This window comes from Trichomycterus rosablanca, chromosome 5, assembly GCF_030014385.1.
Source record: "Trichomycterus rosablanca isolate fTriRos1 chromosome 5, fTriRos1.hap1, whole genome shotgun sequence".
NCBI lineage: Eukaryota > Metazoa > Chordata > Actinopteri > Siluriformes > Trichomycteridae > Trichomycterus > Trichomycterus rosablanca.
The window spans coordinates 41,388,855-41,407,774 of record NC_085992.1 but is presented as its reverse complement, the minus strand read 5'-3'; the positions used below and the strand labels follow the sequence as shown (position 1 = coordinate 41,407,774).

The window sequence follows — 18,920 nt, the reverse complement described above, 5'->3', positions numbered from 1 at the left end:
TAAATAATGTCCAATAATTTTTTGATGAATGGTTTAGGGCACATTCACATAGGAAGCGTTTTGTGCTTCGCTCAGCGCAAGCCTCGGTGCAGACTGCCACTGGTGTCTCAGTGCGGTAAAACGTCATCGAAGTGCGAATATGAGACGAACCTGCATTTGTGTGAAACAAGCGTCAAATCCACTCTGAAAGCTCCACATGTATCTGTATTTATCTGGATTTTCCTCACTGTTTCACTTTTAAACTTGTGTTACAACTCGAGGTGCTAAGAATTTGTGAGAATCAGATGCTCATTGGTAAAAAAAAGCTTAACATGGTTTAATGTATTAAAAGAATGACATAGGAACTCTAAGTTCTCCCCACTTATTAAATTCCTAAGTTGTTGATTTAATTCAATAAGTCACGTTAGGCTTTGTTCATGTTAAGCATTGTTCATGTTAAACATTGTTCATACTGCCTGAGTCGCTTTTACCGCGTCATATCAAACAGTTCATCTCACTGGAGGCACTTTGAAAAGGTCAGCTGCAAACTGGGTCAAAGTTCATTCAGTGCTCCAGCTAGCACAAAAATCGCGAGCTCATCCACCACCCACGGAACACAGCGGTAAGCTAAGCAGCACCGCCAGACTCCATAGATAACAATGAAACACTCACTCACTTATTTTCTTAACCGCTTATCCAATCAGGGTTGCGGGGGAAGGGGGGTGCTGGTGCCTATCGCAGCTTTTCAATGGGCGCAAGGCACACAGTAACACCCTGGACGGGGCGCCAGTCCATCACATGGCAGTCACACACACATACACACACCCATTCACCTATAGGGCAATTCAGTGTCTTCAATTAACCAACTACATGGCCAAAAGTATTCAGACACCACCAACTACATGGCCAAAAATTTTCAGACACCACCAACTACATGGCCAAAAGTTTTCAGACACCACCAACTACATGGCCAAAAGTATTCAGACACCACCAACTACATGGCCAAAAGTGTTCGGACACCACCAACTACATGGCCAAAAGTATTCGGACACCACCAACTACATGACCAAAAGTATTCGGACACCACCAACTACATGACCAAAAGTATTCAGACACCACCAACTACATGGCCAAAAGTGTTCAGACACCACCAACTACATGACCAAAAGTATTCAGACACCACCAACTACATGGCCAAAAGTGTTCAGACACCACCAACTACATGACCAAAAGTATTCGGACACCACCAACTACATGACCAAAAGTATTCGGACACCACCAACTACATGACCAAAAGTATTCAGACACCACCAACTACATGGCCAAAAGTGTTCAGACACCACCAACTACATGACCAAAAGTATTCGGACACCACCAACTACATGACCAAAAGTATTCGGACACCACCAACTACATGACCAAAAGTATTCAGACACCACCAACTACATTGCCAAAAGTATTCAGACACCACCAACTACATGGCCAAAAGTATTCAGACACCAACAACTACATGGCCAAAAGTATTCAGACACCACCAACTACATGGCCAAAAGTATTCAGACACCACCAACTACATGACCAAAAGTATTCGGACACCACCAACTGCACAGAAAGGATTGAACCCAGGACCTTCTTGCTGTGAGGCGACAGTGCTGTGAATTCGCCCTTACAGACTTCTTTTTGTGCTGCTTTAATGTTTTGGTTTACTAAACCATCCACTTCTTTGGGAATAAAACGGCTTCTGTTTTCACTGTAGCCATTTGATCAGTGGAGAATCGTACTAGGTCTTGGCCTGGTTACTTATGGCATCTTACTTGCAGCCCAGTTTTTGGGGAGCTCAGGTTCTTAGATTTTTTCTCTGCTTCCATACCATAACATTACACTTAGCATTACTACGCATTATGCTTCAGAATACCTTCTCAATTAAAGAATTAGTCGCCTCAAACGCAGTTATTCCTTCACCAGCTTTGTGTCAGGAGGAGATTTTTCTCCAGCATGCATTGCTCTTATGTTGTGCTGGATTTACTCAGCGGGGCTGTGCAGCACTGCACACTGGCTCTTTGTCACTTGAACTCTTTGTCAATGGACACCAAAGCCCCTCATTCAACTGGCGACCTCTGCTGCCCCCTCAGGGACAATGCTGCTTCCTTGAAGTAAATGAGAACAAGGACGTATCCGTCAACAAACATAGTGAAAGTTTTCTCGGCTGAAAAGCAGCGAGTTATCTCAAGCAGTTGTTTGTTTGAATTTCTTGTCATGTCTTACGAGCTGGTGTGTAACGTAGTGGGTACATACACTGGGATAAGTTGAGCAGTGGATAGGCAATTTCAGGACTCAATAAAATTAAGGACAATGAGAATAAGCCCCTCTTTATTTACTTCTCTCGTGCATGCTTCTGTTTGCAAGCCTGCACGGCTACCGCTTTCACCGTTGATCTATTACATCTCAACGGACAAAAGACGACCAAGAGGGTGGATTAGGACACACCAGGGTGGCGTGAGTAAGCCTTGAAAAGTAATCAGCCCTTTGTCAATCAGATGGCTGATGGGTGAGGGGGAGTAGTCATCTATCCCAGAATGCACAGCTGCACTCCAGTCAGGAGGCCCGGTGTTGGGTGACTGGGTCCTCACGGGGTCACAGATGCAGACAAGGTTAAGCAAAGTTGGAACAGGAGGAGCCACGGCTCTTAGCAGTGAGATGTTCGAAAATATAAACACTTCTCACTAAGAATAGCTTCCGTCCCAAACCTCTGCTGGGCCTCGGTGCAGATACGTGTCATCGCTCTGTGAAGGTCAGATGGAACAGGGAATGAGCAGTGACCAAACGCAGGACCAATTTGATCGAGTGATTATATTCTACACTGCTGTTTAAGCTATTTGTGGTCTGATATAACGATTAGACAAAAACACGTTGTCGTCTGATACAAAAACAGATTGTTGAGACTCTTATCTCTGGTCATGTAGTGAATCAGATCAGTGACCGAGCGCCTAGCGGGACAGGGGAATAATATAGTTTTTATCAGAATACGATAGCATGCCGCTCAGGTGGCGCAGCGGTAAAAACACGCGCTGCAACCAGGGCTGGATCTCGAAAGTGCGTCGTTTTGAATCCAGCTCTGCCTTCACCGGTCGAGGCTGGACGGCTATATGAACAACGATTGGCCTGTTGTTCAGGTGGGGGGGCGGGATTTGAGACCGGAGGGGATACTCTCTCAGGACTGGGGCGGTTGCGCCCTCTGCTGGCTGGTTGGTGGCGCCTGCATGGAGACGGGAAGGGGTGCGGCGGAGTGTGTGATCCTCCGTGCACAGTGCTCTGCCGCGCTGCACTCGTCAAGTGTAGGTGATAAGACGGTCGATTGGCTGTGCACGTGTCGGAGGAGGCGTGGAACGGCCTCGTCAGCCCCAATCAGGAGTAGGGACCGGCATTAGTGAGAGGATGATTGACGGGATGAAATTGGACGCGCTAAATAAAAAAAAATAAATAAAAAAAAAAAATTGAATACAACAGCACACACACGTTTTACAGTATTTCTGACCTTATCGTTCTCGACAAAACATATTACCAACAATGCATTGCAAAAAATATTTATTAACCTTCAACTCACTACAGTACAGAACAATCCCTGCTGGTCGTGTAGCTAAATCAACTCGGATTCATTTATTTTTCCTCTTTGCTTTTACGCTGCACATCAGCGCACAAACAGCTTTGATCGCTCGCTTATTGTTGACGTGCATTTTTGGACGTAGTATAGTTAAACCCCTCGTCACGTCTCATGTTTGTTTTTGTGACTAAAACGTAGTTTGGGAGACTGGACAGACTCGCCTGCGATACCTCCTGATGGTAGATCGAGAGTAGATCGCCGATCAGTCATGTAGTGTGAAAGCCACAACGACTAAAAAGACTCCCGAGTGCAAGAGATCCAGTTGTGTAATGTAAAAATTTAGACATGCCTTCTTTTCAGGAGTTCGTAGGATGACATAAAATGTGTCTATGAAGAGAGCTTACTAGGTTTTTAGATATACCCTATATGTACAGATTCCATCTTCATCATGAGTAAATATTGTACATTTTACGTAAACTTTTACATGCTCCATATGGCTATATGTATGTGGACACCCTTCTTGTTTGTTATTGAGTTTATTATTAAGTGTGTCAATCATGCCAATTTGTACCAGATTTACAAGGACCCATTCCTGCTTCTGTTTAAAAAGTGAGCTAGTTTGGTGGGAAGGAACTTCAGTGGCCTGCACAGTGTCCTGACTTTAATAGGAATTGACACCTTTGGGATGAATTGGAACATTAATTGCAGACCATGCTGTCTTGTTTGAAATTGCTCTTTTAGCTGAGAAATTTACCAAAAAACGGGGTGGCACGGTGGCTCAGTGGGTAGCACTGTCTTCTCACAGCAAGAAAGTCCTGGGTTCAATCCCCAGTGTGGAGTTTGCATGTTCTCCCCATGTCTGTGTGGTTTTCCTCCAGGAGCTCCAGTTTCCTCCCACAGTCCAAAGACATGCAGTCAGACCTGGAGATACACAATTGTCCATTACTGTGTTAAACATTAATGACTTGAACTGATGAATCTTGTGTACCCAGTGATTATCAGAAAGTTTAACCCAGCGGAGTTGAGGCTGTTGTAGCTGCAAAGGAGATAAACTGCATATTAATAGCTCTGTATTTGATTTACATAGGATGTTTAACAAGCTTATATATTAACACAGCTTTGTTTATGCTTAGTTTGAATTGCCTTCAGCACTAAATTTGCTTTATCTCTCCCTCTGACAGCACTTACAGAACCCAGCCAATTTCCAAACTGCAGCTACGGAGCTGCTCGACTGGTGTGGCGACCCGCGAGCCTTCCAGAGGCCCTTCGAACAGAGCCTGATGGGATGTCTGACGGTAAGACAGCAGCTGCTCCGCTCCTCTCCCCCATCATGGGGCCATAGGTGGAGGTTAAAGCAAAAGTCACGCTTTACATAGCAGCGCTTGTTCCTTTCTCTCTCCCAACTCACTCTCTGGCTGTCCCCGCCCTCTGTCTCACTCCCCCTCACTTACCCTTTTTCTTTCTCCGTCTTGTTTCGTCTCACCCTGCCCCCCTCTGTTCATTCACGCACTCTCGATATCTGTAGGGTTTCCTCTCAGTCCTTCCCTCTCCCCTCTCCCTTTACTCTGATAAGACACCGGTCCTTAAGCACAGGTCAGGAGAAGGCAGTCGACCCTGCCATCGTCTTCTGCAGCTGCTCATCGATTATGGCAGGAGGCCAGTGACCGACACCTCCAGCCTTACACAGGCCTCCAGAGCAGGCGCTCGGCGTGGCTGTAAAGCCGTCCCTCTCATTGATTTCCAGCCGAGATGTTTCCAGTTTGCCTGTGATCTCAATTCTTTAGATAATGATTTACTTAAAAAAATGTAGAAGTCTAATCAACACCGCGTTTAGTGATTAAACTGAGAGGGTTGCTTTGTGAGAGCAGCTAGGGGGGTCCAGATGAATTTTCAGCTTATGTCGAGAGATTATGGGAATTAATGGCAAACTGAAGGAGCATCAAGTAAATGATAAAATAATCTTGATTCTTTAAAGACGTCTTCAAAGCCCTCAAAGTCCCATTTAAACCGGCCATACAAAGAACACAACTGAGCTCTGATAGCATGTACCTAATTTCTCTATTTGCTTATTAACAGAAATGTAAGTAAAGGCTAAGTACAGTTCTGAAGGCAGACATGTTTTGCATAGTTCCAGTAAATACTGCGTATCATCAAATGCTAAGTGCGCAATAAAGATGACGAGAGATTGTGAGTGTCAGAATAAGTGCAAATCTGCACTAGAGGAGGAAGATCACTCGTGCTTTGATCTTTTAGTAGACCACCCATAGCACAGATATTCAGGGTGAGTTAAATACTGTCTGTCTGGGTAATGAAAATGTAAAAGAATTGAATAATAATAATAACAGTAATCATAATAATAACTAATAATGACAATTACAACAACATTAATAACATATAAATGCTTCGTAATAATAATTATAATAATTATAATAATGAAATTAATAAATGAATACTATTATAATAATAATGACAATAATAACAACTACAACAATATCATATATTAGTAATAATAATAATAATATCATCGAATAATAATAATGACAATAATAACAACAATAATAATATAACTGAATATTAATAATAATAGTAATAATAATAACAAAAAGACAATAATAATGACAATAATAATAATAGTAATAATAATAATAATAATCATAGCAATAATAATGACAGTAATAATAATTATAATAATGACAATAATAATAGTAGTAATAATAATAATAAATAATAATACTACTAATAATGACAATAATAATAATAGTAATAAAAACAATAATAATAACAATAATAATAATAAAAACAATAATAATAATAATAATAATAATTGCAATAATAATAATAATAATAAATAATAATAATAATAAAAAAATAATAATAATAATAATGACAATAATAATAAAAGTAATAACAATAATAATGATGATAATAATAATAATGATAATGACAATAACAACAACAATAATAATATAACTGAATATTATTAATAATAACAATAATAATATTAACGACAATAATAATAATAATAATAATAATATAATGACAATAACAACAATAATAATATAATTGAATAATAATAACAAGAATGATAATAATAATAATCATATAACTGAATAATACTGTAATAATAATAATAATAAAATATAAAAAATATAATAAAATATAAAAGATAATATTTGATTAAGTAGTATGTAGTTTGGGACACTTTTTTACACTTCTATACTTCCTTAAATAATTTTTACTTGCACAGTTAAGCTTAATGTTTATGTTTAAGTAGGCTGGTTTAAATCTGTAATTATCACAAAAGAATTTATTTACCAATTCCTGAACCAATCAGAAACCGTGTGTGTGTGTGTGTGTGTGTTGTGTTGTGATGGTGTGTATCCTTGCTTAGACCCCAGTAGTTTTTGTTTTTTACCAGACAAGAAGAAGCAGTTAGTGAAAATAAGAAACTAATGATCAAAACGTGTGTGTCTACACAGGCTTTAAATAAATCACATATGAACTTAGGCATTTGCTTATGACCTTAGCAGAGTGTAAGACAACTTAAACCTGCTACTGCATATTGCACTGATGCAGGAGGAAAAATTGTATGAGGTCATTAAGTTAGAAAGTAGCTTATCTACCTTCAGTTATAAATAGCTTGTGATACTATCACGTCAAATAATACAAATGTTCCGCAAAAATGTAATATTTAAAGCTATTAGTGTCCTTTGTCGTCCTTGCATGTTTATTTCTTTACCCATTTAGCATTTCCAAAATTTCCTGGCATTAATATTTGGTAGGGAATGGTGTATTTCAAATAGTGATAGCCAAACCTATAGTCATGGGCTAATGTTAAAGTACGTCATCGATCCCTGAGGAAAATAGTTTTCCACCTTTTCGTGGAATTAAATATGTTCATGTCAACAATCCTGGACTTCAATCAAGTGTTTATCTCATTCAGAATGTAAATCAATGAAAAGCAGGAGGGGTTTGTTGAATCTATTAGTAAGTAGTGGGGTTAAAGCAGTTATCAGTGCTCACCGTTAGTCATCCACAACCCCCATCCCATTCCTGTCCCATCACCCCCAGCAGTTTTCTGAGTGTTGTGGAAATGAAAGCAAAGAGCCGATAAGAATGCTGGCTGATAGATGTGGACATGTCTTACACGTTGTCCCCTCAGGCATCAGGTAGCTCACTGCTGCTGTTCCCTCCCCAAAACACTGTTTCTCCACAGTGCACACTCGGCACAATCCCTGCACCCTCTGCACAGTCTGCCAAATGATAAATGACACATCTCATAGCCTGTCAGGAGCAATACTGACTACTGCTACCTGCCAGCAAATCGTTTTTATGCTACTTCTACATCAGCCTGAGCTTCTCTGCAGAGCTGGTGCAGTGTGACTGAGTTTTTAGTCTGGGTCACACTTTTGATTAAATGTGGCAGTGTTTCTAGATCAGCATTTAACTGAGGCGGTTTTCCAACAAGTGATGTTGAGAAATATTTATAAATAATCCCAAAATGTACAAGAAGAGAAAATTGAAGCAAATTGTTTGTGGAGAATAGTCCACCAACCAAAAATATCCAATCAACAGCTCCCTGTGGGCAGCGTCCTGTGACCACTGATGGTCTAGAAGATGACCAACTCAAACAGCAGCAACAGATAAGTGATCGTCTCTGACTTTACATCTACAAGGTGGACCAACTAGATAGGAGTGTCTAATAGAGTGGACAGTGAGTTGACACGGTATTTAAAAATTCCAGCAGCGCTGCTGTGTCTGATCCACTTATACCAGCACAACACACACTAACACACCACCACCATGTCAATGTCACTGCAGTGCTGAGAATGATCCACCACCCAAATAATACCTGCTCTGTGGTGGTCCTGTGGGGGTCCTGACCATTAAAGAAGTGGTGCTGATAAAATGGACATTGAGTGTAGAAACAAGGAGGTGGTTTTAATGTTATGGCTGATCAGTGTATTTGTGTATCTCAGTTGTCATCATCAGTTTTCAAGCTCAGTGTCATCAGTTTTCTTCGCATGTTTAATGTTTCTGATCATGAAATATTTGGGTTATTATTGGAAGAGCTCTCGTCTTCCAGCTGCACGACAGAACTGTACAGCAGGATCGGTACGGTTCAGTGACCTGTAATGTTGCTGGTGAATCATATAATTTTTGCACCAGCATTCTGAGAAAATAGATTATGAAAGAAAGGCTTATGAGAGGGAACATTTCTAAAGCCCGTTCAAATCTGCCCCAGCCCACGTGGCACCGTGCCTGGTCTGTACACTTGGCAGATGCAGTTGCAGAAGGGAAATTAAACTTTGGCAGAAACTGTACATTTCTGCTGTCAGAAACCCTGCAAAGTGCAGCTTAAAAAATGACTCTGGATGTTCATTAGAAAACACGCTGTTCATCAGATCACACAATCCTGTTAAGCCTTAAGTGAGTTATTTGCTTTTTAAACCGTGAATTAAAGGCTGTCTTTTCGGGTTAGGCTGACAGTGCGTGCTCATCAGGGCTTTTTTATTGCGAACCAAACTGAAATCAAAGTTCAAATAAAATTTAGATAAATAAATATGTAGGTTAATATGAGCTAGAGTTATTATGTAGGAGTTATTACAGGATTAGGTTTACTGGCTGGTACATTCAGTAGGGTGTGATTTATTGCAGGTGAGTTGTGGCCTCAGCTAGTGTCAACATCTGACACTCAGCTAGTGGAACGCTGTAGCAGAGATGTTGACAAAATACGAGTCCGAGTCGAGTCACGAGTCTTTAGGCTAGAGTCTGAGTCAAGTCACGAGTCAATATAATATACACAAAGCATATATTGGAAATGTAGTGTAGAAATAAACAAATAATCTGTAAGTTCAGATAAAAACAACAACAGATTAGCGACTGTATTTTGCCATCTTACTTCATGCCTTTACTTTCCTAAAGTACTTACCAGTTAAAAGCTTAAACTGATACGTTTTGTTTTCATTGCAAATTACAGCACAGCGGCCAAAATCCCAAACACAGAAAAAAATCCATAATACTGCTTACCTTAGCTTATGTTGTTCCAGATGCTATTAAATTTATAACTGTGTGTCCCACTAGGAATATAATCCGTTATTTTGTAAATGTGCTTATAATTAAAAACCTCCAAACTTTTCCAGGTTGTGAAGTAAAACATGAACTCGTTAGAAAACCAATCAAGAGTTTCATTGACGATCATCTGTGTGACGCTGCAAACTGAATACATGCAAATAACAGCATCTGTTACTAAAAATTACAATCAGAAGGTCTGATTGGTTCAGAAAGCGGTTCTTACAATCATTAGCACCAATTCTGTAGGAGTGTTCCATTCACATTATCTGTTACTGTGAAGTGCACTATGTAGGGTATTCCACCATTTTAAGTAGGAAGCGACGCTTCATCACTACGCCAGAAACTGGCTGGAACATTTACCCATTGTGTGCGTTGTGGGTTAAGATGGCCGGAGCGTTTTTAGAGAGCAGAAAATGACACAATCAGAATTATGTTGGATCATATATATACAGTGTATCACAAAAGTGAGTACACCCCTCACATTTCTGCAGATATTGAAGTATATCTTTTCATGGGACAACACTGACAAAATGACACTTTGACACAATGAAAAGTAGTCTGTGTGCAGCTTATATAACAGTGTAAATTTATTCTTCCCTCAAAATAACTCAATATACAGCCATTAATGTCTAAACCACCAGCAACAAAAGTGAGTACACCCCTTAGTGAAAGTTCCTGAAGTGTCAATATTTTGTGTGGCCACCATTATTTCCCAGAACTGCCTTAACTCTCCTGGGCATGGAGTTTACCAGAGCTTCACAGGTTGCCACTGGAATGCTTTTCCACTCCTCCATGACGACATCACGGAGCTGGCGGATATTCGAGACTTTGCGCTCCTCCACCTTCCGCTTGAGGATGCCCCAAAGATGTTCTATTGGGTTTAGGTCTGGAGACATGCTTGGCCAGTCCATCACCTTTACCCTCAGCCTCTTCAATAACGCAGTGGTCGTCTTAGAGGTGTGTTTGGGGTCATTATCATGCTGGAACACTGCCCTGCGACCCAGTTTCCGGAGGGAGGGGATCATGCTCTGCTTCAGTATTTCACAGTACATATTGGAGTTCATGTGTCCCTCAATGAAATGTAACTCCCCAACACCTGCTGCACTCATGCAGCCCCAGACCATGGCATTCCCACCACCATGCTTGACTGTAGGCATGACACACTTATCTTTGTACTCCTCACCTGATTGCCGCCACACATGCTTGAGACCATCTGAACCAAACAAATTAATCTTGGTCTCATCAGACCATAGGACATGGTTCCAGTAATCCATGTCCTTTGTTGACATGTCTTCAGCAAACTGTTTGCGGGCTTTCTTGTGTAGAGACTTCAGAAGAGGCTTCCTTCTGGGGTGACAGCCATGCAGACCAATTTGATGTAGTGTGCGGCGTATGGTCTGAGCACTGACAGGCTGACCCCCCACCTTTTCAATCTCTGCAGCAATGCTGACAGCACTCCTGCGCCTATCTTTCAAAGACAGCAGTTGGATGTGATGCTGAGCACGTGCACTCAGCTTCTTTGGACGACCAACGCGAGGTCTGTTCTGAGTGGACCCTGCTCTTTTAAAACGCTGGATGATCTTGGCCACTGTGCTGCAGCTCAGTTTCAGGGTGTTGGCAATCTTCTTGTAGCCTTGGTTATCTTCATGTAGCGCAACAATTCGTCTTTTAAGATCCTCAGAGAGTTCTTTGCCATGAGGTGCCATGTTGGAACTTTCAGTGACCAGTATGAGAGAGTGTGAGAGCTGTACTACTAAATTGAACACACCTGCTCCCTATGCACACCTGAGACCTAGTAACACTAACAAATCACATGACATTTTGGAGGGAAAATGACAAGCAGTGCTCAATTTGGACATTTAGGGGTGTAGTCTCTTAGGGGTGTACTCACTTTTGTTGCCGGTGGTTTAGACATTAATGGCTGTATATTGAGTTATTTTGAGGGAAGAATAAATTTACACTGTTATATAAGCTGCACACAGACTACTTTTCATTGTGTCAAAGTGTCATTTTGTCAGTGTTGTCCCATGAAAAGATATACTTCAATATCTGCAGAAATGTGAGGGGTGTACTCACTTTTGTGATACACTGTATATATATAATTGTCACACGTAACTAATGTTTCTGACTTTTGTTGTCCACAAGTCATTTTTTGCGAGTCACGAGTCGAATCCAAGTCATTTCAAACGAGTCCGAGTCGAGTCTGAAGTCGCACTTGCGCTGTAGATAAATGGCAGGCGTGTTGTATTTGTTTTTGCTCCACTTTACAGTAGTTTGTTTCAATGTCTGCTCAGTTAAAGGAATATTTTAATCAAAGAATTAAATATGAAAGATTGCCAGTCAGTCAAGACATCTTGCATAACCAGAGGATTTGGTTTTTTTTAGCTACTATAGCTAACATGGGAATAGGAAAAGCTAATAGCCTACAGCTAAGCATTGTGTAAACTAGCTAACTACCTAACATGTAGTCACATACATAATGTTAAATTCATTTGGGTTTGTGGTTTCTGACAGGAGTTTTATACAGCAGCCAATCATTCTGACTACAGAGTGTGAATTAGTCCAAACAGTTCAAGTCGTATATAACAAGTGCCCAAGAGTAAGAGGATAGACAGTAGTATAAATTTGAGCAATGTATTCTGCTAATTTAGTATATTTAGTTTTACTTATCCAAAACTATTTTAGGATCACTGTAGAATTATTGAGCATGCAATGGAGATTATAAGCACAGAAATACATTATGGATAGGGTGTTGCTGGGAACCACACACTCACCTATTCACTTATATTTACATAAGGCGCTGAGTTTTAAGGTATTTTTTCTATAAGCATGTATGGACCTGGTCCTGTGGAACTGCATATATTTAAGGCTTATGTAAAATAATGAGGTTGTTTTTGACACTTACACTCTGAAAATACCACAAATATAATATAAAAACACTGAAATACAATTGAAAAACAGTTCAAATCAATAAAAAATACAATAAAACCTGCACTTTACCTTTACGTCTTTATTGTTTCCTTATGCTTCTTAATTAGTGGAGAGAACTTATGAGCGGTATTAATTAAGACAGGTTTAGTGTTTCTGTGTCATATTTTTAATACATTAAGTCACAGCGTTTTAGACTCTTCTACAATTTCTCAGCACCCGGCCTGTAACACAAGTTTAAAAGTGAAACAGTGAGGAAAATCCAGATAAACACAGATACATGTGGAGCTTTCAGAGTGGATTTGACAATGATTCCACACAAATGCAGATTCGTCTCATATGCGCACTTTGATGACGTTTTACCTCACTGTTCAAGCCAAGCGCTGAACAATGCAGCCGTCGCACACACGTTGAGTTTAAGGGAAACATTGAGTTTAAGGGTACAAACCTCTTGACGAAGGGTGTTGAGTTTCAAAGATTTTGAGTTTAGGGGACGTCGAGTTACAAGGTACCACTGTATATATTTATATATATAATACATATATACAAGCTCAGTGGTTAAGGTATTGGACAAGTAATTGGAAGATCAAGCCCCACATCTGCCAGATTGCCACTGTTGGGCCCTTGAGCAAGGTCCTTAACCCTCAATTGCTTACAGTCTTCACAGTCTCAATTGTAAGTTGCTTTGGATACAGGCATCTGCTAAATGCTGAGAATGTAATTGGACTACTGATCACAAGGTTGCATGATCAAGGTCCACATCTGCCAGGTTGCCACTGTTGGACCCTTGAGCAAGACCCTTAATCTTCAGTTGCTTACAGTCTTTACAGTCTCATTTGTAAGTCGCTTTGGATAAAGGCATCTGCTAAATGCTGAGAATGTAAATGGACTACTGATCACAAGGTTGCAGGATCAAGCCCCACATCTGCCAGATTGCCACTGTTGGGCTCTTGAGCTAGGCCCTTAACTCTCAATGGCTTCAATGTGTACAGTCTCAATTGTTAGTCGCATTGGATAAAGGTGTCTAATGCTAAAATGTAAATGAAATTGACTACTGATCACAAGGTTGCAGGATCAAGCCCCACATCTGCCAGATTGCCACTGTTGAGCAAAGCCCTTATCCCTCTACTGCCTAGATTTTATAGATTTTATAAGTCACTTCGGATAAAAGCGTCTGCTAAATGCTGCATATATACTGCAGTATATGAATCAGTAAATGCAGTGAATCTGTTGTCATTATCAATTTTCAAGTACAATATCAGCAGTTTTCTTCATAACGCGTCTTTTAAAAGATGAGTAGCAATTTCAACCTCTTTACAAAACATGACCGTAAGCAAGGATCAAATCCGAGGATAGAACAATGTGACTTTAATGCACCCACTCTGCCAGCTGTACCACCATATGTCAGCTTTTCTTTTAAAAGCTGTAGCTGTATTCATGCACTAGCATTTTGTATACTATGCTTTAGAGTTTGCACTTTTAGGTTTATTTCCAAGCCGTTCCACGCTGCAGGTGAACACACATACTGAAAATGATTTGTTGATCAGGTCAGGTCTCTGATCACTGAGAAAACAAACTGGCCCGTCTGCAGGGAAAACCCACCAGTTCCACAGTGTTTTAACACTGAACTACTGGAGGTGGCTGGAGGTTTTCTTTCGCTGTACATTATTCATGCAAATAGATCTGGTAAATATTTCATTTGTTTGAAAGGGAATGGTGAAATTGCTCCACTCTGAGTAATTTGCAAAAGGATATTTTGCGTATGAGGGAGAAATGAACAGTGTGGAGGGGGTAGTGCTCACACGATCTGTGTTTGTGCTGTTCCCATGGGGGTCTGAGAGAGAATTCAGAGAAGCTTAATTGCACATGTCTTATGCAGACGCTAAAAACGATGAAAGTTTAAATTGAGGCAATAAGTTTAGAGGAGTTTAGGACCATGTCTTACCAACATACTCTGGAGAGTCTCACACAAATTGCAACATACAAAACTTTATGTAAATAAGAATTTTGCATGTGCACATTGTTTGTGATGTCACATGGATTTTGGATCGTAGAAATAGATGGCTGTAACTTATCTGGCATGCATGGCAACAGAGCTTTAACATTTTACAATATAAAAGGATTTTTAGTTTTCTTTCGTTTATTCATAAATATGTGAAGTAATTACATTATTATTATTATTATTATTACATTATTATTATTACATTATTATTATTATTAATATTATTATTATATTATTATTGTTACATTATTATTATTAATATTATTATTATCATTACTATTATTATTATTATTGTCATTATTATTATTATTACAACATTATTATTAGTAGTATTATTATTACATTATTATCATTACATTATTATTATTAATACATTATTATTATTATTATTACATTATTATTATTATTATTATATTATTATTATTACTTTATTATTATTATTATTATTACTATATAATCAGAGCTAGACTGGCTTTTGGTATTTTATTTATAAATTTTCTCCCTTCTCTCTCAATTTACCATAGCCAGTTAGTGTTCCTCTGCTGGGGTCCCCGATCACATCTGAGGGGGGTACACTTGCCTGAGACACGTGTGCTGCCCATACTTTGGTGGATTTGCACTTGAGGCCAGTCTTGAACACGGAGAGTCACACACTGATCTCCACATTCCTCCACTTCTGTACAGCATTCTTAGGCTACTAACCAGGGTCCTTACACAGTGTGGAAGACCCTATTCCTTTTTTAGTCCAGCCTTTTGACACCCAGCAGACTAGTGGGCAATTTTGTCTGCTGCAGGCACTGACAATTGTGCGTGCTAGAGGCCGCCCAGTTTGGAACTCAGAGTAGGAATATACCGCTGTGCCACCTGGGCACTCTGGCACATTTTATGCTTGTATAATGTGTTTTAAATAGATGTTCTGTATAAGATAAATAATTTAATGTAATTAACTGAATGTGTAGGGTGCGAAACTTTCAATGACACACTTTAATATTTGATTTATTAGCAGAATATAAAGTCAGCAAGTTTGCTAAAAGACAATTATGGAACACAAAGAAAGTAAAGCAGATCTGACTTTGGTATGAGATTTAGCAGGGTAATGGGTTAGAATGTTTAATTAGATGGGATGGAAGGTGGTGACATGGGATACTGGATCTTCATTGTTTTAGTTTATGACGTTTTATTTTCCTCATTATCTCAACTGGGTAAATCCACTATTGTCTAAATTGAGTGTTTAAGTAATACCTGCCCTCTAGCCTGTGACTTTAAGGTAGAGCCCTCTTTATACCAATATTGCAAAGTAAAAAATATTAATAATTCTTGATTATGATTTAGATTTCGGATTTTTTACACAGTTATATATTTAAAGTGGGTTTATATTAGAAGCTCTTAGTTAATTATATCCTTGTTAATCATGTTCTTGTCTGTTGAATTCTCATGCCTGTGTTTTTTCCCGTACATGTTTTAACCCTCCTGTTTTGTCTCTACAGGTGGTGAGTCGTGTAGCAGCACAGCAGGGTTTCGACTTGGACCTGGGCTACCGGCTCCTGGCCGTGTGTGCAGCAAACCGGGACAAGTTCACCCCAAAATCAGCAGGTGAGACTTTTTCTGTTTACATTCATCACACTCCCTGTTATCCACTGCCTTCTTTTTCTCCTTTTCCATTCACTGCTGGAAAGAGAGTCATTGTGCCCTGCGGTATGTCCATCTTTTAAATGCAAACTATCTTCCACATCTACACTCTTGAACTTGAACAAACAGTAGGCTTGTCTGTGCATGCTGTATCGAATTGTACACGCAAAGCCCTATTGGCTCATAAGCCTTTGTGTAACCAGTCTTGTTATTGCTTTAACTGATTTTAGCTGTTGTAATTGTTTTATTTGTGTGGATGCAGAACTAGTTCTTATATAGTTGTAATTTTTGCAGTATGTGTCATTTCTGTTTGTCATATGATGGTAAATTTTCTATAATGGATGTGCCATAGGGCAGCGGTTCTCAACCTTTCTTCTCTTAGACCCCCTGTGTTTAATTAATTTTTTTCTGGGACCCCTTTGACACAGGTTATGATATTATTCTTATGCTCCAGCAAGGATGACAAAAGATATCGTCTTGCATATGGGTAATCCCAATTATCATTGTTACATTCCCCTTGTAGAGTTATTGTCTACGATACACAAGGGAGTAACATTAAGTGTGTAGTGCTCAATGTAAAGGAATAACCCAAACAGACAACACCAATACCTCTTTTAACTTGTTTATTAGACAGGAGCAAACAGATAGACTTTGGACAGTGCCAAATTAAATAAATAAATAAAATCACTTACCTACCTAGCCAGAGAACTAAAATACAGTGGGTGGCACCTGCCCCTGACCTAGCGTGTCTATACACAGGCACCCATGCTTACCTGTCCACACTGAACCCATGATAAAGCAAATATTTTGGTATTTTCATGATTCTAGTTGATGTAGTTGGTTTACTTCTAGTAAACTGGTGGTTGGAGCTTCCTCACCTGGGTCTGCTTCAGCGGGATCTGCATCACCAACTGAATCTGAGTCGTTCATAGCACTTTTGTGGTGGGCAAATCAAATATGTGTCCATTCTCAAAGACCCAATGTAGGCTATAGGCAGTTTAAAATAGATCTATATGACATCTTAAGAAATGTCCCATATGCCAACAGTTCATTGATTCTCCCATCCAATCATGTGTGATTATTTTACTCTTCTCAATTAAATGCAATGGAAACCCCCCCCCCCCCCCCCCCCCCATAGACAATAGGCCCCCTGGATGAGAACAAAATATTAGCTACAGTTAGCAAGCTGTAGCTCATAAAATGAGTAATGAATGTACATACAAGGTTAAGTGTAAATTATAAGTATATACACCGATCAGCCATAACATTAAAACCATCTCCTGGTTTCTACACTCACTGTCCATTTTATCAGCTCCACTTACCATATAGAAGCACTTTGTAGTTCTACAATTACTGACTGTAGTCCATCTGTTTCTCTACATACTTTTTTGCCTGCTTTTACCCTGTTCTTCAATGGCCAGGACCCCCACAGCACCACCACAGAGCAGATATTATTTAGGTGGTGGATCATTCTCAGCACTGCAGTGACATGGTGGTGGTGTGTTAGTGTGTGTTATGCTGGTATGAGTGGATCAGACACAGCAGCGCTGCTGGAGTTTTTAAATACCGTGTCCACTCAATGTCCACTTTATTAGACACTCCTACATAGTTGGTCCACCTTGTAGATGTAAAGTCAGAGACGATCGCTCATCTATTGCTGCTGTTTGAGTTGGTCATCTTCTAGACCTTCATCAGTGGTCACAGGACACTGCCCATGGGGCGCTGTTGGCTGGATATTTTTGGTTGGTGGACTATTCTCAGTCCAGCAGTGACAGTGAGGTATTTAAAAACTCCAGCAGCGCTGCTGTGTCTTATCCACTCATACCAGCACAACACACACTAACACACCACCACCATGTCAGTGTCACTGCAGTGCTGAGAATGATCCATCACCCAAATAATACCTGCTCTGCAGTGGTCCTGTGGTGGCCCTGTGGGGGTCCTGACCATTGAAGAACAGGGTGAAAGCAGGGTAAAAAAGGTATGTAGAGAATCAGATGGACTACAGTCAGTAATTGTAGAACTACAAAGTGCTTCTATATGGTAAGTGGAGCTGATAAAATGGACAGTGAGTGTAGAAACCAGGAGGTGGTCATAATGTTATGCCTGATCAGTGGCACCAATTTATACATGTGTTTTTGATGTTTGGTTTTTTTTCTTAACATCATGGTTAAATATTTCCATCATTTCTTATCATCTTTTTAGTCTTGTAGTCTGTGTATAAGCAGATGGTATCAAACACGCGCGTCAGATAAAATATATAAGCACAGATAGTGGTCAGAGATTGTGCAGAATTACGTAGTACCTTGTCACTTTTGTACATCTAGTCTTGAACATTGTTAATTGGTTAAACACGTTTTTATAGAACCTGGCATGTTTAAAAACCCAAAGTTAGGATTTTTCAAGTGGTGCAACAGTAAGGCAGTAAGGCGTGCACCCCTTCATTTGGAGATTGTTAGTTTAAGCCCTCATGCTGCTATAACTATATGTTCCTGCTAGTCTTAGAGAGGGTAATTTGCCCTCCTCTGTGTGCAGGAAGACTGGAGTTTTTTACTCCACTCTTCATGAAAGTGTCACATGGTGTCTGTTAGGACAAAAATCTTGGTTCGATTTATTAAATGAAGAAGAAAATGTCTCATTCTTGTTCTGTAGTGTGTGGGAACTCTTTAATTCCTGAAAAGCTTCCAGAACTACGCGGAGTGTTTC

At 39.8% G+C, this 18,920-nt stretch overlaps 1 protein-coding gene across 1 annotated transcript in view; it reads left to right on the top strand.

Moving 5' to 3' along the window:
- Nucleotides 1–16,677, top strand: part of LOC134315286 (zinc finger MIZ domain-containing protein 1-like) — a 212,268-nt gene extending 195,591 nt beyond the window's left edge. Inside the window, exons 5-7 of the mRNA XM_062996373.1 lie at nucleotides 4,762–4,875; nucleotides 16,073–16,178; nucleotides 16,643–16,677. Coding sequence (XP_062852443.1) covers nucleotides 4,762–4,875; nucleotides 16,073–16,178; nucleotides 16,643–16,677 — 255 coding nt within the window. The remainder of the gene's footprint in view (nucleotides 1–4,761; nucleotides 4,876–16,072; nucleotides 16,179–16,642) is intronic.
- Nucleotides 16,678–18,920: the final 2,243 nt, after the last annotated feature.